Consider the following 22,664-nt stretch of genomic DNA (forward strand, 5'->3'; position numbering starts at 1 on the left):
AAAAAAAATTTTTAACGTAATAATTTTATTAAATAAATAAATAAATATATTTAAACAACAACACTTTTTCAAAACTAGTAAGATAAAACAAAAAAAAAGTAACAAGACACGGACTCGAACTTGCGACCTACGAGTTAGCTCTTAATCGCTGCTGCACTTTTCGATTTTTTTAAAATTTTTTACTCGAAAACTACGGAGCATTCGACAAAACGCCGAAACACGTATACCTTTTTTTGACCTCTAGGATCACCAAAAAAATTGGCATCCTGATTCTCGATGTACTGGGTGTAGTGTCCCCTTGTCAGTAGATTTTCGCAATTTGCGTGCAGCCGTTCTTTGCAAGTTTGTTAAATATTTCATTTTTCGACTCGGCGAGAGAGTCGAGCGAGAGAGTCACGAAATTGCCGTTGTTTATTTGTTACCTTTTGTTTTGGATACCGCGCCGTGTCTCGAATTTATAATTTTGACCTCTATATGTACCGCGTGTCCGCGAAAAGAAGTTTAAAAAGTATATCAATTACCAATCTTGTTTTGTTGTTCCGTATAATTTCTGTTAGTATAATATTATCAAAAATTTAGTTAAAGTATTTAAACATTGTTATTATTGATAAAACATTAATAGCGTAATTCCGTCATTCCGTCATAGTCGCCGAAATATTACTACTATAATTGTTGTTCATACCGCTAATGTATATATTAATATTATCCTACTTTTATATTGTCCAATTATACTTATCATATGTACCATTGTTAGTTTTAAGTGTCAAATATATATATATGTCAAATTCTAACACCACGTGTATGACTCTCTATACCTCTCTCTCACCCATAGACCCATCAATCCTATAGACCCGCGACTCTGTATGAAATTTGGAGAAGTGACTTTAAGTACCGTTCACATTAGTATCGTGGCGCGTTTACATGCGCCTGGCGCCCAACTGTACCGTGAGTACCAAACGTACCTAAGTACGAATAATTAACTCTTTCATTACCGAATTTTGCCGTATTAGGGTTCAAATTAGTAGAATATTTAAATTGAACGCTCCCCTGTCCGAACTTGGCGTTTCGGAGCAAGAAAAGACGTTACAATACAAATATAAATACATATTCATATTTACATTTGTGTAATCCCTTAAAAAAGGAAAAAGGGGCGCCCAGTTAACGGCACGCCAGTAACAAAAAGTTACCCATTGCAAATTCTAAGACTAATTGTAAATCTTTTAAAAATATTTTTAATAAAAATGGTTGTACAAGATAGTTATTTTTAAGAGTTTAACTAGGCTCTGTAATATAAATATAAATTTAACATATATAAGACAGGCAATAAGAGCTAAATCGCGGATGACAGTGCGTTATCCTAAACGAAAATAAATTTTTTCGTTAGAATTAAATACCTTGTGCACAAGGCACCAAATTTTACTTGGACACGGCCAAGATCTAAAATTGGAATAACTCTCTACAAGAGATTTTTAATTCCATGTATCCCCTATTCCCCCTAAAGAAATAAATGCGAGAGAAAAATATAGATCCGAAAGTCGCAGAATCGGGAATCGAACCCGAGACCTTTCGCTTGCCGGGCGACTGCTCTTCCAACTGAGCTATTCAGATCCTTTCGATTCTATATTTTTCTCTGTTATATATATTGTTACGTCCTCCAGACGTTCTTTCTCGCAAAAGACGTCTCTCGCACACACTCTCACTCACTCGCGGCTCGCGAAATAAATACACTCTCTTATGAAGAAATGATCCTTTATACAATGATGAAATACAATGACTAATGTACACGCGAAAGAAAGAAGATTGCTCTCTGGTCAAGTCACGTCCGTACGAGATGACAGTTAGACCAAAACTGTCATGGAGCCTGAAAACAACCACCGGGCGGTTGTCAATAAACAACCCCCCTTAACGATGAAGCTCCACGACACAAGGGATGATATTCAGGGGATGAAAGATCAGGGACGTAACACTGCCCCCCTTCTTCAAGATTGTCGTCCCGACAATCAAAAACAGAGGGCTATCCAACGCTGTACAATAACTCTGCATTCCGATGCCGACCTCAGGACTCCGACGAATTTTCTTGTTCTACCCTGGGCTCCTGCCACAGGTTACCAAACAATCCGCCATTCTGGATCCCGTCGCACATCCGTTGGACTATATTCGCCAATCCAAGTCCACAGTACAACTGTATCAATTGTCGATTCCAGGGCACCGACGAGTCTTCCTGCCCTACCCTGGGCTGCTGCCGCAGGTTACCGAGCGACTCCGTCAATTTGGTCCCAATCGACTTTCAAAATTCCTTGAAGATAAGTCCCAGTCTCCCTTCGTCCTCCGGTTCAGACAAGGGGGGGGGTATCTTCCGTGTCAACCTTGAAAGAACATACTTTATCATTTATTTTTCCTTTAAAAATGAAATAATCATTATCCTTAATTCTATTTACATTTAATATAACTTCCGAGGAATTTTTCACGGAAGCCAAACTCTCCCCGGTAAGCTCGGCTAAACCAAGTTTCCCTTCTCAATAGAACATTCGTACCGGAAATGTCCGATTTTCCCACACGTCCAACATTCTCTTTGGCCGGCGCTAAATTTGCTGCCTGGCCAATTTCCTTTTCCGTTCTTTTCTTTCTTATCTCTTTCATCCCGTTCGCCTTCTAATTTATTACCCTGCGCGTTCTTTTTTTCAATACTCGAAAAATTTTTATTAAAATTAAAATTTCCTCTCTTTCTTTCGTAACACTCCCCTTGAATTATTTTTATGGCTTTTGCCCTTTCAATTGCCAAACTCAATGAGGTTATATTTTCTAATTGTAAAGTTCGTTTGACAAAATTATCATATATCGCTGAAATGAATTGCGCGCAGGCGATTTTATCTCGGATTTTGTGTGGGCACCCGGGATACGCAAGGCGAACCAATCTTTCAAGTTCCGAACCTAATGTTGCCAAATCTTCCCCAAACTTTTGTTTCCGATTTGTAAATTGAACGTAATAATTTTGTGATAAGAGTCCTTCTCCAAAACGCAATTCAAGTTTTGATTTTAATTCGTTGAATTCTAAATTGGACACGTCTTCTACCGTCTCTAATACTGAACGCGCTTTTCCCCTCAAACTCGAAGCGAGTGCAACAGTCTTTGTCGTATCATCCCAACTATTTGCTTGAGCAATTAAGTTAAACTGCGAGAAAAATTCACGAAGTGATACTGTCCCGTCATAAGTATCAGGTTTTAATTTGTACCCTAATATCGCGCGAAAATCGTTCTCCCTCTCATTTAAAAAATGCGTACCCGAATTTCCACACGTTCTATTATTAGAAGGACTTAGCTGTAGATTTTGTGGCCGGGAATGAATCTCCTTCAAGGCTAGAAGTTCTTCGTCGTGACGACGAAGCATCGCCGCAATTTCGTCCTCTCGACGAGTCTGTTCCTGTCGCATCTCTCGCATTTCAAGAAGGAGAACCCAAAGAGCTGTAGATTCTGTTACCGCCGGTTCTCCTGCGACTTCCGGTAACGAGCCCGTTTGCTCTCCTGATTCCTCGCTGCCAGTCGTTCGAGACGGAGCTTGTGAACGGGTAATTCTCGGGAATGTATCATTCTCGACGTTTCCGTTCCGCTGCGGTGAGATATTCCTTCGATCCGATCCCGGACGAGCCCCCAAAATGTTACGTCCTCCAGACGTTCTTTCTCGCAAAAGACGTCTCTCGCACACACTCTCACTCACTCGCGGCTCGCGAAATAAATACACTCTCTTATGAAGAAATGATCCTTTATACAATGATGAAATACAATGACTAATGTACACGCGAAAGAAAGAAGATTGCTCTCTGGTCAAGTCACGTCCGTACGAGATGACAGCTAGACCAAAACTGTCATGGAGCCTGAAAACAACCACCGGGCGGTTGTCAATAAACAACCCCCCTTAACGATGAAGCTCCACGACACAAGGGATGATATTCAGGGGATGAAAGATCAGGGACGTAACAATATTAATGTTGGTAAATAAACGCCTTTAAGCCAGCGTGTATAAATTAAGAGTTTAACTAGGCTCTGTAATATAAATATAAATTTAACATATATAAGACAGGCAATAAGAGCCAAATCGCGGATGACAGTGCATTATCCTAAACGAAAATAAATTTTTTCGTTAGAATTAAATACCTTGTGCACAAGGCACCAAATTTTACTTGGACACGGCCAAGATCTAAAATTGGAATAATCTCTACAAGAGATTTTTAATTCCATGTATCCCCTATTCCCCCTAAAGAAATAAATGCGAGAGAAAAATATAGATTATTCCAATTTTGGAAGAGCAGTCGCCCGGCAAGCGAAAGGTCTCGGGTTCGATTCCCGATTCTGCGACTTTCGGATCTATATTTTTCTCTCGCATTTATTTCTTTAGGGGGAATAGGGGATACATGGAATTAAAAATCTCTTGTAGAGATTATTCCAATTTTAGATCTTGGCCGTGTCCAAGTAAAATTTGGTGCCTTGTGCACAAGGTATTTAATTCTAACGAAAAAATTTATTTTCGTTTAGGATAACGCACTGTCATCCGCGATTTGGCTCTTATTGCCTGTCTTATATATGTCAAATTTATAGTTATTTTTATCTATAGTAAGCAAAGAGGACCGTCGTATTTTAATTTGAAATATGACAGAGGTGGTGACGGGTTTTTTGCTCATTTATTTAGATGTTTATCATATACAATAAATGATATAATCTCTAAAAACTTACCTTTTTTAAAAAAAAAGGTAAAAAAAAAGGCGCCCAGTTAACGGCGCTCAGGGAACGGCCAGTAACAAAAAATTACCCATTTCAAACCCATGTAGAATCCTATGAAAAATGAATTATTGCAAACCCATGTAGAATTCTATGCAAAATAAACCATTGTAAACTTATGTAGAGAATTGTATGAAAAATTATCCATTGTAAACCCATGTAGAATTTTACTACAAAAGTAATGATATAAAAAAAAAATTGTGCCAAGTGAAAGTAGAAACTTGTACCAGGGAAAAATTAAAATTGCAATATATATTAAAATCATACAAATTAAATGAAATTTCGACCTAACTGGCCAGTACAATTTAATTAGAAACACTAGGTTTCGACTCTTAAGTACGGGTCCTTTTCAAGTGTAACTGCACAATAAAAATATACAATGATTAAGATATGAAACAATAATTTACAAAGTTGTTAACGAAGAAATTTAAAATAATATAAAAATAATGTAATGTACCTTTCAAGATGTTAATTAGACAACAGTAAAATTATTAATGTTAAACCGGAGACAAGTAAATCAATTTAAGTCAAACGTTAAAAACACAATAATATCAAAGTTCTACAATACAACGAAATAAATAAATAAATAAATAGACAATCATATACTGTGGATCAACTTATCATAAATCAGATTTAGATTTTCTGTGTCTTTTTGCAAATTAATGTTATTCTTTAATATTTTAATAAAAAACATCTCCGCTAATTCTCTCTTCCTTCTATGTTTTTCACAATGCAAAATCCTAGGTTCCATTTACTTGAAATCATGGTCATATTTTTTTCGATGTTTGCTGTTAGATATGCGTGAGATTATTATATTTGCGCGCTTAAAGTAATACGCGCACGCGTGTAGGCTCAGCGAATAAGTTCACGACACGTGCGTGACGATAGCGATGCCGAGAAGACAAGGAAGAGCCCTCAGGAGGGAGCTCGAAGGGCGGAGATATATCGGAGCAGTCGAGCGACACACACGCGAAAAATACTGTACCCGTTTAACGGACTTTCTGTTTAAAGTAAATCTATTTTCAATATACTGAATATTGTTATTTGGTGATCCTCACATACACAACAATTTTGGCGATGAGGATGGGATTATTCTAATCTCGCGTACGTAGAAAGATTTATTTGTGCAAGACGTATTTTCGTCGCTGCGGCGGATTCGACTGATCGGTGCGTGATCGCCACGTGCTCCGGGCTACAACGGCTCGTGCTACGAGTCGTGATACGAGGATAACGGCGACGCTGTCATACGAGGACGTAAGTCAAAATCCAAATTGTGGAGCGAAGATTTTAAAACCGCTTAGGGGCAGATCATGGCACAGGCTACCATACCCGGGTCTCTTGTAATCGAAGCATTTGACTCGGCGAATACGACGTGGAAAAGATGGCTGCAACGCCTTCAAGGAGCCTTTATGATTTTCGGAATCAAGGACCAGGCTAGGGTCCCGTATTTGCTGCATTACGTGGGGCCCACGGCATTTGACATGCTAAGTGATCGACTTGATCCGATCGATCCTTTCACTGGTCGATACGACGACTTAGTGAGATGTCTACAAGAATATTACGCGCCGGCGCCGCTGGAAATCGCAGAGAATTTTACTTTCCACCAGCGGAAACAGCAAGAGGATGAGTCTGTACAACAATACGTTGCCGCATTACGGAAACTTAGCATACATTGTAAGTTCGGCAACTACCTTAACACTGCACTACGGAATCAACTGGTTTTTGGACTGCGCAATAAAAAGGATCAGAGTCGGCTGCTAGAAAAGACGGACCTGGACTTCGATGAGGCTGTCAGGACTGCGGTTACAATGGAACTCTCCGACAAGAGCTCAGCGCAGATGAAGGAAACGAGTGCGGAGGCAGCCGGCGTGGCGTATCTCAAGGCAGGGAAAAAACCTCCAAGGAAAAATGCAGGTGATAAACGGCCGAAGCAGGAGGTCACGAGATTCGAAAATTCGAGACAGGCGAGTAAAGAAAATAAACAGTACAAAAATACTAATGTAAAATGTTTTAGATGCGGTAAAGGTCATTTGGCAAATAAATGTAATATAGACAGGAGCGTACGTTGTCATAGCTGTGGGAAACTGGGGCACTTACGTGTGGTCTGCTTCAAGAATACGTTCTCCACTAACAATTTAGAGGAAATGCTCAGTTTGGAGCATGCAAACTATCGCGACAAATTTCTGTTGTCAATGGAGATTGAAGGAAAAAAAGTCGAGTTCGAGTTAGACAGTAGAGCGGCGGTTACAGTAATGAGTGAGTCTGAAGCGATCAAACTTTTCCCAACAGCAACCATTCGTCATACAAATTTGCGTTTAATTTCATTTTGCGGGCGCGCGCTTAAATGTAAAAGATATATTACAGTCAGAGCTAAGTACAATAATTCAATTGTAAACGATTTGAATATTTATTTAATAGGCGGAGTCAGAAAGCCATTATTAAGACGCGAATGAATTAGGCAATTTAATGGGCACGTTTTTTTAGCCTGTAATGCTCAAGTAAATACAGTAACAGTAGACGCAAAAAGTAAGCTACAAGCAATATTAGAGAAGTATCGAAATATTTGCTCTTCAGAATTTGCTTCAATTAAGGACATACAAGTACACTTAAAGCTAAAAAAAGACGCGTCTCCGATTTTCGTGCGAGCTCGACCAGTTCCCTTTAAATTACAAATGTTGGTTGAAAAGGAGCTAGACACATTAGAACAAGCGGGTATTATTGAGAAAGTAGAGTCATCTAAGTGGGCTACGCCCATCGTGCCAATTTTGAAAAAGGATGGAAAAATTCGTATTTGCGGTGACTACAAAGCTACGCTAAATCGGCATTTAATAGTTAATGAGTACCCTTTTCCTGCAGTTGACAAGCTATTTATGAAACTTGCCAATGGAAAAAAATTTTCAAAAATCGACTTGAAACAAGCGTACTTACAACTAGAAATAGCACCCGAGGATCGCGAGTTGCTAACGATCAGTACAAGTAAGGGACTTTACAAAGTAAATCGTATGATGTACGGAATTGCGCCCGGTCCGACCATATGGCAACGCGAAATAGAAAACATTTTACAAGGAATACCGGGCGTGGCAATTTTCTTCGATGATATTGTAATTACGGGTAGTACAGATACGGAGCATTTAACACGACTTGAGGAAGTATTAAGTAGATTACACAAGTTCAATGTTCGAATAAATTTAGAGAAATCAAAATTCTTTTTAGATAAAGTTGATTATTGTGGTTACGTAGTCGATAGGGTAGGTGTTCATAAGGATAATCGAAAAATCGAAACAATACAGAATATGCCACGGCCTAAAGATGTATCAGAAATACGGGCTTTTACAGGCATGATAAATTATTACGGTAGATTTATACCAAATTTAAGTTCTATTTTACATCCTTTAAATAAATTATTGCAAAAAGAGGTACGTTTTGTATGGTCTAAAGAATGCGAAACGGCATTCAACAAGGCTAAAGCGGCGTTTACAAGTAAACAAATGCTGGTTCATTTTAACCCGAAATTACCGTTGGTTTTAGCAACCGACGCGAGCTCGTACGGAGTCGGAGCCGTGTTGTCACACCGATATCCTGATGGATCTGAGAGGGTTATTCAATTCGCGTCACAAACATTTTCAAAGGTACAATCAAAATACTCCCAAATCGACAAGGAGGCATTTGCAATTATTTTTGCTGTTAAAAAGTTTGTTCAATTTCTATACGGAAACAAGTTCACGTTAATAACAGATCATAGACCGCTTGTACAAATTTTCTCGCCTTCTCAGAGTCTGCCTATATATTCAGCGATGCGTATGCAGCACTATGCTATTTTTCTACAAGGATATAATTACGAAATTGAGTACCGAAAATCTGAGAGGCATGCGAATGCGGATTGCTTATCCAGACTTCCCGTGGACGCGCCACAAACGGTAGCGGATACGGTAGATGCGTATCAATTGGAAATAATCAAAACCTTACCTGTAACGGCGAGTAGAATAGAGATAGAAACACGAAAAGATAAAACAATAATAGAATTACTAGAAGCATTACAGACCGGGAAAGTAATACACAAATCAAAGCGTTTTAATATCGAGCAAAACGAGTTTAGTTTACAAAACAATGTAATTATGCGTAGATCGCGTGTCTACATTCCAAAAACGTTACAAGCTGAAGTATTAAAAGAATTGCATTTAGGACACTTTGAAGTAGTAAAAATGAAAGGGTTGGCTCGTAGCCATTGTTGGTGGCCAGCCATTGATAAAGACATAGAAAATTTGGTTCGAAATTGTGCAAACTCTAATAGTCATAAGAACAATCCTCCAAAGGTAGAAGTACATTTATGGGAAGCGCCATCAGCGCCAATGCAACGCGTACATATTGATTTTGCGGGGCCATTTTCAGGAAAAATGTTTTTGCTCATGGTCGACGCTTTTTCAAAATGGCCCGAGGTACATATAGTCCAAGACATTACTGCAAAAACGACAATTGCAAAGTGTCGAGGAATGTTTGCAGCATACGGATTACCAAAAGTAATAGTAACCGATAACGGTAGAACTTTTGTTTCTTCAGAATTTCAAAGATTTTTACAAATCAATGGAATTGAACATAAACGTATTTCACCCTTTAATCTTGCAACAAACAGTCAGGTAGAACGTTTTGTTCAAACGTTCAAACAAGCACTAAAGCGAATGAAGTGCGAAGCTAAAAATATTAAGCTTAAACGACTTGACTACGACGTAACTAGCAATTTTATTTGATTATTTCACGACGTTTCGACCATTTGGTTGTGGTCCTTTTCAAGTGAAATTTCTACAACATAATGTTACACAATATTTTTTAACATACGAAAACTCATTTAAGTGTTAAATTAATAAAATAAGTATAAATTTTATAAACATACCATCAATTAAACCGAGGTTAACATAACATCACACCGGTGTTATTTGAAATCGAAAGTTAAACGTTAAAAGAGGAACACGTCCCATCGTTACGATGTTAAAAGTTAAAAATTAAAAGAGGAACACGTCCCATCGTTATGATGTTTCGTCAACGACTAAACTTGAAACGCGCCACTAAACAATCTTTATTATTTTGTCGTAAATGTTTGTCAAATTCTCGGTGTCTTTCTGTAGGTTAACTGTATTGTCATGCTTCTTTATGAAGAACATTTCAGCAATCTCTCTCTTTCTTACATGTTTCTCGTTATGTAAAATTGTCGGTGATTTCCAATCAAAGTTATGCCCAAAATCACATCTGTGTTTGCTCAAAACCGAATGATTAGACTCATGTAATTTAATATTGCTGGCATGTTCCTTCACTCTAGTGCATAAATGTCTTTTTGTTTGTCCAATGTATGATGCATTACAATTTTCACAGTTAATCTTGTAAACTACATTCGTTTTAATATCATTAGTTATTAAATCTTTACCTCGTTTTATCAGCCTATTCAACTTTTTTGGCAAACTATAAACGACATTTATGTTAGCACTATTAAGTGACCTTTTAATACTGTCGCTAACGTCTTTAACGTATGGGAGTGGAATTACATAATTCTTATCTTGAGCCGAATTTACATTAACGTTATTATCTAAATCATTACTCAAACTGTCGTTATTATCCGCATTGTGACCGTTACCATTCCTGTTGTTATTCAGTACATTAATTCTTTTATTTACATACTTATTAATAATATGATCCGGAAAACAATTATTAATTAAAATGTTCTTTACAATCTCAATATTCGTATTATGAAATTGTTCGTTAGAAAGTAAAATTGCATGGTCTACTAAATTGTAAATCGTATTAATTTTGTACTTGTGCGCGACGGAAGGCAGGATAAGGATGTCGGAAGCGAGAAGACGGCGAAGCACGACACTCGACAAACACGTATCGTTTAATATAACTATATTTTAACTAAAAACAAAGAAAATTACAAATACTGAAAACCGCACAGAATTTACAAAAAGTTAACGGATTAGGAGAATCCAAAAGAAATAGCCGAGTCGGTAATTAATAATTAAACGTTCCGCAAGCAACGGTAATTAGACGTGGTAAAGAAAAAAAGACAAGCGATCTTTTTCTAACAGTAGCAACACACTCTTGACACGACGAGCAATCGGAGAAGAGCACCGTGACCACGAGAGAGGAGGCTTTTATAGGCCCGTGTTTCTAGAATAGTCGAGAAGAATCCTCTTTATTCTATCGTGTTGCTGAGGTCGAAAGAGCATTTTGTGTAATTATTTACTTCTAGAAAAATAATCTTTTTGTTGTTATCGGAACTAAAGTGTATCTCCTCTCGCGCGACCGCGGTGTTTACAATTATCGGTCTAAATGTAAGCGCTTTCTTGTCGCAGGCGCGGGGTATACGTATACCGGCGCGGCCGAGCGCTATTTTAAAGAATATTAATAAAAAATGATGCATGATGCATGTTGCATGTCACGATTTGCATGAGTTTTAACGCAATGATGTTCTTAAGTCTTTTAAGTTTACAATTAGCCGTTCGATTTTCGAACATTCCGCCCGCCTTGCAGTATACCTGCAATAGAACAAGAAGTGCGAGAGAGGGGGCGCGCCTATTCACGCTCTCGCGAATGACGGGCACGTGGAGCGCACGTGCTCTGACGGATTTAGCTCAAGGAATTCTGGATCGAACGGCTGTTTATTTTCGAGCGCGGCAGTATATACGCGTGTCGGTGAACGCATCGAGGAATACGCGACAATTTGGATTGTGATTTTAACCGTGATTGAGTAATGAAACGAATAGTGGAGTGATAAGAAGATTGCAGCGATGCAAAGAGTGGAATAGTGAGTGGAATGTAGTTGTGATTTGTGTGATTGATGTGAGTTAGTTTGTAACGGTGCAAATTAAGTGTTGATGAGTTGACTAATCGCTTTGGGTTTTAGGTGGCAGTTCGTCAGCGTCGGGAAGGAAAACGAGTTTGCTAACGGGTCGGGTCAAGACAGTGGTGGCGGTGCGAACCTCGACGACGCGAACGTGTCCGTCGGCTCCGGAGAGCAATTTGATGATGCGCGCTAGAGGCCACCTCGTTGGAGCGGTCATTTCGTGACGGATTAAACAGAGTCGACCGACGCGAGCTTCCCGGTTTATTTTGAACCATTTCGGCCGATGAGCCAGCGTGTGCAGATATTCGCGAGACCATCGAGACCAGAAATGATCTTTCATCTTTTGTAGAAGCTGCCACCGGGAGAGGCGCGACGACGATTCCTCGGTCAGCGACGGTTCGGGGACGGCGGAGAGCGCGGAGCCGATGAGGAAATGGCCGGGCGTCAGCGCGCTGAAGTCCTCCGGGTCGTCGGTCAGCGGTTGCAGCGGCCGAGAGTTGAGGCAAGCCTCGACCTGGGAGAGGAGAGTGGCCATCTCCTCGTAGGTAAGTGTAGCTTCTCCTATCACTCTGCGAAGATGGTGCTTCATTGACTTGACTGCCGCTTCCCAGATGCCACCGAAGTTGGGCGCAGCCGGCGGGTTGAACCGCCACTGAATTTGTTCCTGAGCAGCGAAGGAGGCGATGCGACGGCCTTCAGGGTTTGTGGCTGCGAATAAGTCTCGGAGTTGAGTGTCGGCGCCTATGAAGGTGGTCCCACAGTCGCTGTATAGCGTGTGGCATACACCTCGCCGAGCGATGAACCGACGCAAGGATGCCAAGAAGGCGTCGGCCGAGTAGTCCGAGGCGACATCAAGATGGACGGCCCTGGAACCTAAACAGATAAAAACGACAATGAAGGCCTTAGAAGATTTTTGCCCGCGGCCTTTGGCACTTCGCAGCCAGACGGGTCCGGCGTAGTCGACGCCAGTATGGAGGAATGGTCTTCCTGGCGTCACTCGGGGTGCAGGCAAGTCACCCATGAGAGGCTGTGCTGTAGCCGCCCGCCATCGCAGGCATCTAACGCAGCGGTGAATGTGGTTTTTGACGAGGGATCGTCCACGAGGAATCCAGAATTCTTGACGGATGGAACACAGGGTCAGCTGGGTGCCCCCATGCAACGATCGTCGGTGATGCTCATCGATGACGAGGTAAGTAATTCGCGACGAACTCGGTAGGATGATTGGATGGGTAGCCTGAAAAGACATTTGAGAATGTCGTAGACGCCCTCCGACGCGAATAACGCCCGAATCGTCCACAAACGGGCTGAGCTTATTGAGTGGGCTTCGGTTGGGCAGTGATGTCAGTCCTCGCAACGATTTTAACTCGTCCTTGAAATTTGCAGCTTGGACGAGCCGTATCCAGTGGATCAGCGCGTCATGCAGTTCTTCAGCGTCTACCCCGCCGTCGCGATTGAGAAGGATGGGCTGCCGTCGGCGTTGTCGGAACCACCGGAGACACCAGGCGGTGATGCGAAGGAGTCGCTGCAGGGACGAGTATCGGAGTAGCAGCTCCGGTTCGTCTCCTCGCTTGTCCAAGACTGCAGCGTGCGAACGGACTCGACGTTCTGGTAGCTCGACGTTGCTGGGATCATCTCCGAAGACAGTCCAAGAGCCGCTCTCCGTTTTCAGCCAAGAGGGACCCTGCCACCAAAGTGGATGCGCCTCAAGATCTCCAGGGAAGAAGCCTCGAGAGGCGCAGTCGGCCGGGTTTTCGCGTCCAGGGACATGATGCCAAAGAGCGTCGGGGAGCGACGTCTGAATTTCGCTGACCCGGTTGGCAACGAATGTGACCCAGGAAGAAGGATGTCCACGGATCCAGCCGAGAACCACTGTGGAGTCTGACCAGAGATGAAGAAGCGCCTTTTCAGCTCCGATGAGAGGCAGCGTTTGCTGAACGAGGCGGACCAGAAGAGTTGCGGCTGATAATTCGAGCCGAGGTAAGGAGATTTGTTTTAGCGGAGCAACTTTCGTCTTGGCGGCAATCAGCGTAACTCCATACTCCCCGTTCTTCTCGGTTTTTAGGTACACCACAGCGGCGTAGGCACGGACTGAGGCGTCAGCGAATCCGTGGACTTCCAGGCGGCAGTCAGTCGATCCTCCGCCCAGCCATCGAGGAACGTGCAGTCTCTCCAGTTGAGGGAGCTCCGCTTGGAAGCGTAACCAGGCCTTCTCATGGTCGTCCGGAAGAGGAGTGTCCCAGTCGATGCCGAGCAACCAAGTAGACTGGATTAGAGTCTTGGCGAGAACAGTCGTGGGAGACAGCCAACCGAGCGGATCAAACAGCTTCGCTGTCAACGATAAGACTGACCGCTTTGTGATCGTGGACAGCGTTGGTTGGCTGGTGGCGAAGGAGAAGAGGTCGTCGCAAGGTTGCCACCGTAATCCCAGGGTGGCATGACTTTCTCCAGGCAGCCACCATCTTGCCTCTTGCTGGAGGCAGTCCTCGGTAGGTAATGTCGAAAGTAACTGAGGGTGATTAGCTGACCATTTTTTCAGAGGGAAGCCTCCCGCCTTGCAGACCAGAACAAGCTGTCGGAGGATTTCCTTGGCTTCCTGTAGGGTAGAAGCTCCAGACAGGATGTCGTCCATGTAAACGTCGGAGCGGAGGACCGCGGCTCCCTCAGGATGACGATCGCCTTCGTCCACGGCGAGCTGATGCAGCGTGCGGATGGCCAAGTATGGAGCGCAGGCTAAACCGTAAGTCACAGTAGTCAGCCAATATTCCTTGATCTCTGTCTCCGAGTCCTTCCTCCACAATATTCTTTGCAGGCTCTGATCATCGGCATGCACCAGGATTTGCCGGTACATTTTTTCAATGTCGGTAGCAAAGACGAAGCGGTGCCTTCTCCACCGTAGTAGGATGTCAGCTAGGGCGGGAAGCAGGTTGGGTCCCGTCATCAGGAATCGGTTAAGACAGTCGCCGTTGGCCAAAGAGCTCGAACCGTTGAAGACCACTCTCAACTTAGTAGAGGCACTGCTTTCGCGCAGGACCCCGTGGTGAGGAAGGTAGCAGGTTCGCTGTAGAGATCCAGTAGTCGACAGGGGAGCCGGCTTCATATGGTTGAGGTCCAAGTATTGCTCCATGAAATCCACGTACATGCTGCGGAAGGTATTTTCTCGTTCTAATTTTTTGCTGACGTGTTGCAGGGCCCGACTGGCGGCGCGTCGAGTGGCGGAGAGATCAGGCAGAGGCTCGATCGTCGGCAGTCTCACCACATATCGACCGTTGGCTGTACGAGTGTGATGTCGCAGGAAGTGATCCTCGCACTCCTGGTCAGTCTTGGAGAAGAGTTGTGAAGGCCGTTGAAGCTCCTCCTGCTCCCAGAAGCGTCGCACAAGGATAGAGACGTCGTCCTCAACTCGGCATTGGTGAGTGTAAACGTGATGTCCGGTAGTCGTCTCACCAACAACGCCTGACAGTATCCAGCCGAGCGTGGTTTGTTGAGCTATTGGTTCATGTCGATTTCCCTTTTTTAGGCCCTGACAGAGGATCGAACCGTAAACGTCCGCGCCAAGGAGGATGTCAACCGGATCAGCTGAGCGGTAATCAGGGTCCGCGAGCTCCAGACCCTGAAGATGAGGCCAGTTTTGTCCGCCGCCGTTGTAGCCGCCGGCGTAGATGGTCAGCTTCGGCAGCACCAGGGCGTGGACGGTGATGGAAGGGCAGCCACTAAGAGACTGGAGGGTGAGTACCACTTTACCTTTTGAGACGCCTGTCTTTTTCCCGCCGACTCCATACACGGAAACCGAAACGGAGCTCCGTGCTAGCCTCAAGCGTTGGGTGAGCCTTTCCGACACAATGGAGGATTCCGAGCCTTGGTCGACGAGGGCGCGAACGGACTGCCAGGAACCATAGCGATCGCATACGCGAACGCGCGCCGTGGCCAAAAGTACCGCTACAGGCGTCGGAACCGGTCCCTTGCTGACGTGCGCCGTTTTGACGGTCTCCGATGAGCGGTAGGCATCATGGAGTGAGGTATGATGCCGGTCATTGCACGCAGAGCAGTTCTTCTTGGAGGCGCACTCCTTGATCTTGTGTCGGCCGAGACAGTTTCCGCACAAGTCGTTGCCTTCGACGTGCTGCTTGCGCTCTGAGGCCGTCATTTTCCTATAAGCGTCGCACAGCATCACGAAGTGGTCACCCTGGCAGGCTGAACAGCGTCCTCTGGTGTTTCCCTTGAGCTCCTTTGAGTCCAGCTTACGAGCATGGTGCGTACGAGTCGACCTCGACTGACTCCCGCTGGCCTTGTTGGACGGGACGTCGATCTTCGTCGAGGGCAACGACTCCAGAGTATGAAGGCGTCGCTCAAGGAATCGCTCTAGCAGAGCGTATGGCGGAGGCTCGTTCGTTTCACTGATGGAGGTCTCCCACTCGCGGCGAGAGCGACTATCGAGAAGGTCAACGGCGAGGTGCACAAAGAGATCTTCAGTACTCCCTACTGGCCGGTCGATGCTCGCCAGCGAGCTGACCGTAGTCTTGATGCCGTGGAATATCTTCCTAAGCTCAGTAGAGGATTCTCCCTTCATCTTTGGCAGGCTTAAAAAATTCGTTAAATAAGAGCGGGTTAGTAAGCGCTTATTTTCGTAGTAGTCGCTTAGAGTTCGCCAGGCTCGCTCGTAATTGGCTTCGGTAGAACTGAGGTCTCTGATGAGAAGATCTGCCTCGCCCTTGACACAGCTCTTCAAGTAATGCATTTTTTCCACAGGCTTCGTCGTCTTATCCTGGCCGATGAGGGAGACGAAGAGGTCTCGGAAGGCCGGCCAATCCTCGTATCTTCCCGTAAAGGTCGGCAGCTGGATTTGAGGTAGCGTGGTGCGAGGCGCCGATGGTGATGTCTCTGAAGTAGCAGAGGCAGCGGCGCGTTCCTTCTTCTGGAGAGTACGCCGCATCTCCAACATCAGGCCCTTGTTCACTAGATAAGACTCTTCGCCGAGTGAAGGTATGTCCTGTTTAGCATAGACGTCATGCTTTATTTCGTCTACACGCTCAGCCAAGATATCATTCATCGCATCGAACTTCTCCCACAGTTTGTCGAGATTCAGAAGCCGGGCTTCCACTGCACCGAGTGTGATGTTGGCCTCGCCGAGCTTACGAAGGTTATCGTATGCGCGCGAAATCTTGCCATATAGCGCGGTGGCGTTGGTAATTATAGTCGTTGTGTCTGCCATCTCTGACACTGTCTTATTTTCAGATGCACTGTTCACCTACACTGAAAAACTCTACGCTTCCGTGGCACCGGATTCACAGGAGGTTCTGGAGGATCCGGCTCGAAGGACCAAAAATAATGTGCGCGACGGAAAGCAGGATAAGGATGTCGGAAGCGAGAAGACGGCGAAGCACGACACTCGACAAACACGTATCGTTTAATATAACTATATTTTAACTAAAAACAAAGAAAATTACAAATACTGAAAACCGCACAGAATTTACAAAAAGTTAACGGATTAGGAGAATCCAAAAGAAATAGCCGAGTCGGTAATTAATAATTAAACGTTCCGCAAGCAACGGTAATTAGACGTGGTAAAGAAAAAAAGACAAGCGATCTTTTTCTAACAGTAGCAACACACTCTTGACACGACGAGCAATCGGAGAAGAGCACCGTGACCACGAGAGAGGAGGCTTTTATAGGCCCGTGTTTCTAGAATAGTCGAGAAGAATCCTCTTTATTCTATCGTTTTGCTGAGGTCGAAAGAGCGTTTTGTGTAATTATTTACTTTTAGAAAAATAATCTTTTTGTTGTTATCGGAACTAAAGTGTATCCCCTCTCGCGCGACCGCGGTGTTTACAATTATCGGTGATTTAACGTAAACGCTTTCTTTTCGCAGGCGCGGGGTATACGTATACCGGTGCGGCCGAGCGCTATTTTAAAGAATATTAATAAACAATGATGCATGATGCATGTTGCATGTCACGATTTGCATGAGCTTTAACGCAATGATGTTCTTAAGTCTTTTCAGTTTACAATTAGCCGTTCGATTTTCGAACAGTACTTAATAGGATGACTCGAAAGAAAATTGATGTATCTGCCAGAACATGTAGGTTTCCTAAACCAATTAGTTGTCAATTTATTCCCATTGCGGATAACTGTAGAATTTAAAAAATTAATAGAAGAATTGGTCTCTATTTCATGTGTGAATTTTAAACGTTTATGATAATTATTAAATGTACTTAAAATTTCATTTATTTTAGAGTTAGGTAAAATAACAAAAATGTCGTCCACATATCTATAAAAAGTCTGAACTTTAAAACTTAAAGAATTTAAACAATTTGTTTCCAAGTCATCCATTACTAAGTCAGCTAGTATCGGTGATAGAGGGGATCCCATAGGGCTTCCATAAATTTGTTCATAATACTGCTCGTTAAATTGAAAACTAATTGAAGTAAGTATTACATCAACAGCGTATAGGAACTGTTGCAAATTAAATTTAGTTTTTAGACTTATGTCACTCCAACGACTTTCAATTGCAGAAAAAACTAAATCTTTTGGAATATTTGTAAACAACGAACAAACATCTAAGGAAATCATTACGTCATCGTCATTAGGCAGTCCCTTTTATAATATTGCCAGTTACATTCATGAGATATTAGTTAAGTCTGTTAAGAAACCGGATTCTAATGTTAAGGATGTTTGGACTTTTGTGAATACTATTAAAAATACAAGGGTTAATGACGATGACGTAATGATTTCCTTAGATGTTTGTTCGTTGTTTACAAATATTCCAAAAGATTTAGTTTTTTCTGCAATTGAAAGTCGTTGGAGTGACATAAGTCTAAAAACTAAATTTAATTTGCAACAGTTCCTATACGCTGTTGATGTAATACTTACTTCAACTAGTTTTCAATTTAACGAGCAGTATTATGAACAGATTTATGGAAGCCCTATGGGATCCCCTCTATCACCGATACTAGCTGACTTAGTAATGGATGACTTGGAAACAAATTGTTTAAATTCTTTAAGTTTTAAAGTTCAGACTTTTTATAGATATGTGGACGACATTTTTGTTATTTTACCTAACTCTAAAATAAATGAAATTTTAAGTACATTTAATAATTATCATGAACGTTTAAAATTCACACATGAAATAGAGACCAATTCTTCTATTAATTTTTTAAATTCTACAGTTATCCGCAATGGGAATAAATTGACAACTAATTGGTTTAGGAAACCTACATGTTCTGGCAGATACATCAATTTTCTTTCGAGTCATCCTATTAAGTACAAAATTAATACGATTTACAATTTAGTAGACCATGCAATTTTACTTTCTAACGAACAATTTCATAATACGAATATTGAGATTGTAAAGAACATTTTAATTAATAATTGTTTTCCGGATCATATTATTAATAAGTATGTAAATAAAAGAATTAATGTACTGAATAACAACAGGAATGGTAACGGTCACAATGCGGATAATAACGACAGTTTGAGTAATGATTTAGATAATAACGTTAATGTGAATTCGGCTCAAGATAAGAATTATGTAATTCCACTCCCATACGTTAAAGACGTTAGCGACAGTATTAAAAGGTCACTTAATAGTGCTAACATAAATGTCGTTTATAATTTGCCAAAAAAGTTGAATAGGCTGATAAAACGAGGTAAAGATTTAATAACTAATGATATTAAAACGAATGTAGTTTACAAGATTAACTGTGAAAATTGTAATGCATCATACATTGGACAAACAAAAAGACATTTATGCACTAGAGTGAAGGAACATGCCAGCAATATTAAATTACATGAGTCTAATCATTCGGTTTTGAGCAAACACAGATGTGATTTTGGGCATAACTTTGATTGGAAATCACCGACAATTTTACATAACGAGAAACATGTAAGAAAGAGAGAGATTGCTGAAATGTTCTTCATAAAGAAGCATGACAATACAGTTAACCTACAGAAAGACACCGAGAATTTGACAAACATTTACGACAAAATAATAAAGATTGTTTAGTGGCGCGTTTCAAGTTTAGTCGTTGACGAAACATCATAACGATGGGACGTGTTCCTCTTTTAATTTTTAACTTTTAACATCGTAACGATGGGACGTGTTCCTCTTTTAACGTTTAACTTTCGATTTCAAATAACACCGGTGTGATGTTATGTTAACCTCGGTTTAATTGATGGTATGTTTATAAAATTTATACTTATTTTATTAATTTAACACTTAAATGAGTTTTCGTATGTTAAAAAATATTGTGTAACATTATGTTGTAGAAATTTCACTTGAAAAGGACCACAACCAAATGGTCGAAACGTCGTGAAATAATCAAATAAAATTGCTAGTTACGTCGTAGTCAAGTCGTTTAAGCTTATTTTCACCACTAGCGACAAATATTAATTTTGATTAATATTAATTTTAATTGATCCTAAAAATATTAATTTTGCATTAAACAAATTATTATTACAATATAGAACAATGCCGCATGCGTCAACTAACAAAACCCCAGCGGAAATGTTTCTAAATCGGAAAATATCCACTAGACTAGACCTAATGATTCCGCAAAACAGTAATTTAAATACTCAGTATGATACTATAGAAAATGTAAAAACATTTGCATGCGGAGAGAGAGTTGCGTGTCGGAATTATTCCGGGGGAGAAAAATGGAAGTTCGGTGTAGTATCGGCAAGAAAGGCGAAACTGCATTATACAATCCGTTTAGACGATGGCCGCTCTTGGGAAAGACACGTAAATCAGATGCGCAAAATCGGAAAAGATACTCCTACAAGCTGTTAAAAAAACGACCACTATTATTGGGATTCTGAACAGTCTCGGGAACCGGTACGCTCGAACAGTCCTGTAACGCCAGACACGGAGAATCCTCCGGAGGTGCTAGAAAATGTTGCGCCAGTTTCCTCACAGACCAACCAAGATGTTAATAGGGAAACTATATTAGAAACTCAGCGTCGCTCTGCTAGAACTAAGAGACGCCCAGATTTCTTTTCCGAGCGTACAGAGAAGTAGAAGCTTTCGATAACAAGAGAGGGTGTTAGATATGCGTGAGATTATTATATTTGCGCGCTTAAAGTAATACGCGCACGCGTGTAGGCTCAGCGAATAAGTTCACGACACGTGCGTGACGATAGCGATGCCGAGAAGACAAGGAAGAGCTCTCAGGAGGGAGCTCGAAGGGAGGAGATATATCGGAGCAGTCGAGCGACACACACGCGAAAAATACTGTACCCGTTTAACGGACTTTCTGTTTAAAGTAAATCTATTTTCAATATACTGAATATTATTATTTGGTGATCCTCACATACACAACATTTGCTAATTACGTTAAAACTGCTATGATGTTGTTTAATATTTCTACAATGTTCGTTTACGCGTGTAGCTAATTGTCTTTTTGTTTACCCTGTATATGTTGCATTGCAATCGTTACATTCTATCAGATACACAACGTCAGTTCTTTTCATATGGTTGATCTTATCTTTACCTCTTTTGATTAATCTATTTAATTTTTTCGGGATAGTATAAACAATGTCGAAGCCACATCTTTTTAACGCAATACTCAGATTTTCGCTCAAGTTTTTTATATAAGGTATTTTATATCGGTAACAATAATGTTGTATTAAACTTTTTACATCCATTGTCATTAACCATCAACTATTCTCTACGGTGTTTTTGAGTTTTCATTCTCTTCTCAATATGTAGTTCAATGAAAGGTTTCAGGAAGCAATTGTTGACCAAAATATCCGTAATAATTCTGATGTTATCAGTGTGAAAGCATTCATTTAAGAGTAATAAAGCTCTGTCGACTAAACTTCTAATCGTGTTGATTTTGTATTGAAGGGGATGGTTAAAAAGGAAATTTAGATATCTGCCAGAAAAAGTGGGTTCTCTGTAATTAAATTGTACTGGCCAGTTAGGTCGAAATTTCAATAAATTTGTATGGTTTTACTCATCACTGGCGACCTCATTAATTTTATCGTTATATATTAAAATATATTTTAATTGCAATAAGTTATAAAGTAACAAATAATTAAATTTTAATATCATTAGAATATTATTTAGTAGTGCGCCAAGTTTTTTAACTAAAATTTTATTTTTTTTTATTTTATATTAATTATAAATTTACATAAGTTTTTAAATTTTAATTTTTTGTAAAAATTTTTATTTATTTGCGCAATTTTAAATTTTTACTAGTTTATTGTACGACTCTATATATGTTTGCAATTTTAATTTTCCACTGGTACAAGTTTCTACTTTCACTTGGTGCAATTTTTTTATGTCATTACTTTTGTAGTAAGATTCTACATGGCTTTACAATGGATAATTTTTCATATAATTCTCTACATAGGTTTACAATGATTTATTTTGCATAGAATTCTACATGGGTTTGCAATGATTAATTTTTCATAGAATTCTACATAGGTTTGCAATGATTAACAACTAAGATTAAATTATGGCTCTGTAATATATTAAATATAAATCTAAAATCGCAAGAAAGGCGTAAAGAGCCATACGCGAATGTTGCTGCGTACATTTCCAACGAAACTAAGTTTTCGTTGGAAATAAATCGTGCACAAGGCACGTATTATTCTCGGTGTATTACCAAGACTTAAAATTGTTAAGTCTTGGTAACCCTTCGACTTTATACCTTTCTCTGCTTATACTGTAAATGATGCCTATTCGCCGGCGTGTATACTACCAAGACTTAAAATTTTATTAAAATTTTTAAGTCTTGGTAGTATATACGCCGGCGAATAGGCATCATTTAGAGTATAAGCAGAGAAAGGTATAAAATCGAAGAGTCTGAATAGCTCAGTTGAAAGAACAGTCGCCCGGCAAGCGAAAGGTCTCGGGTTCGATTCCCGATTCAGCGATTTTCTACGGATCTATATTTTTCTCTCGCAATTATTTATTTATTTCCGAAGGGGGGTTAGGGGGTATTTGAAATTAAATCTCAAGTATGAGATTATTTCGAAAATTTTAAGTCTTGGTAGTACACCCAGAATAATACGTGCCTTGTGCACGGTTTATTTCCAACAAAAACTTAGTTTCGTTGAAAAT

The 22,664-nt window shown here is 41.1% G+C and overlaps 1 protein-coding gene and 1 long non-coding RNA gene across 2 annotated transcripts; one reads left to right on the forward strand and one right to left on the reverse strand.

The window, feature by feature from the left end:
* Positions 1-11,645: 11,645 nt before the first annotated feature.
* LOC114940776 (uncharacterized) lies at positions 11,646-16,814 on the reverse strand. Its single transcript, XM_085484691.1, has one exon. It carries the CDS (start codon positions 16,812-16,814, stop codon positions 11,646-11,648), a length of 5,169 nt encoding a protein of 1,722 aa, XP_085340817.1.
* Positions 16,815-19,226: 2,412 nt separating this feature from the next.
* LOC146722497 (uncharacterized) lies at positions 19,227-19,929 on the forward strand. The gene is made up of 2 exons (XR_014925139.1): positions 19,227-19,776; positions 19,868-19,929. It is a non-coding gene; the product is annotated as an uncharacterized LOC146722497 (long non-coding RNA).
* The last annotated feature ends 2,735 nt before the right edge of the window (positions 19,930-22,664 follow it).

This window comes from Nylanderia fulva, unplaced genomic scaffold (assembly GCF_048542155.1).
Source record: "Nylanderia fulva isolate GAGA-0341 unplaced genomic scaffold, ASM4854215v1 Scaffold308, whole genome shotgun sequence".
In the NCBI taxonomy this organism is placed as follows: Eukaryota; Metazoa; Arthropoda; class Insecta; order Hymenoptera; family Formicidae; genus Nylanderia; species Nylanderia fulva.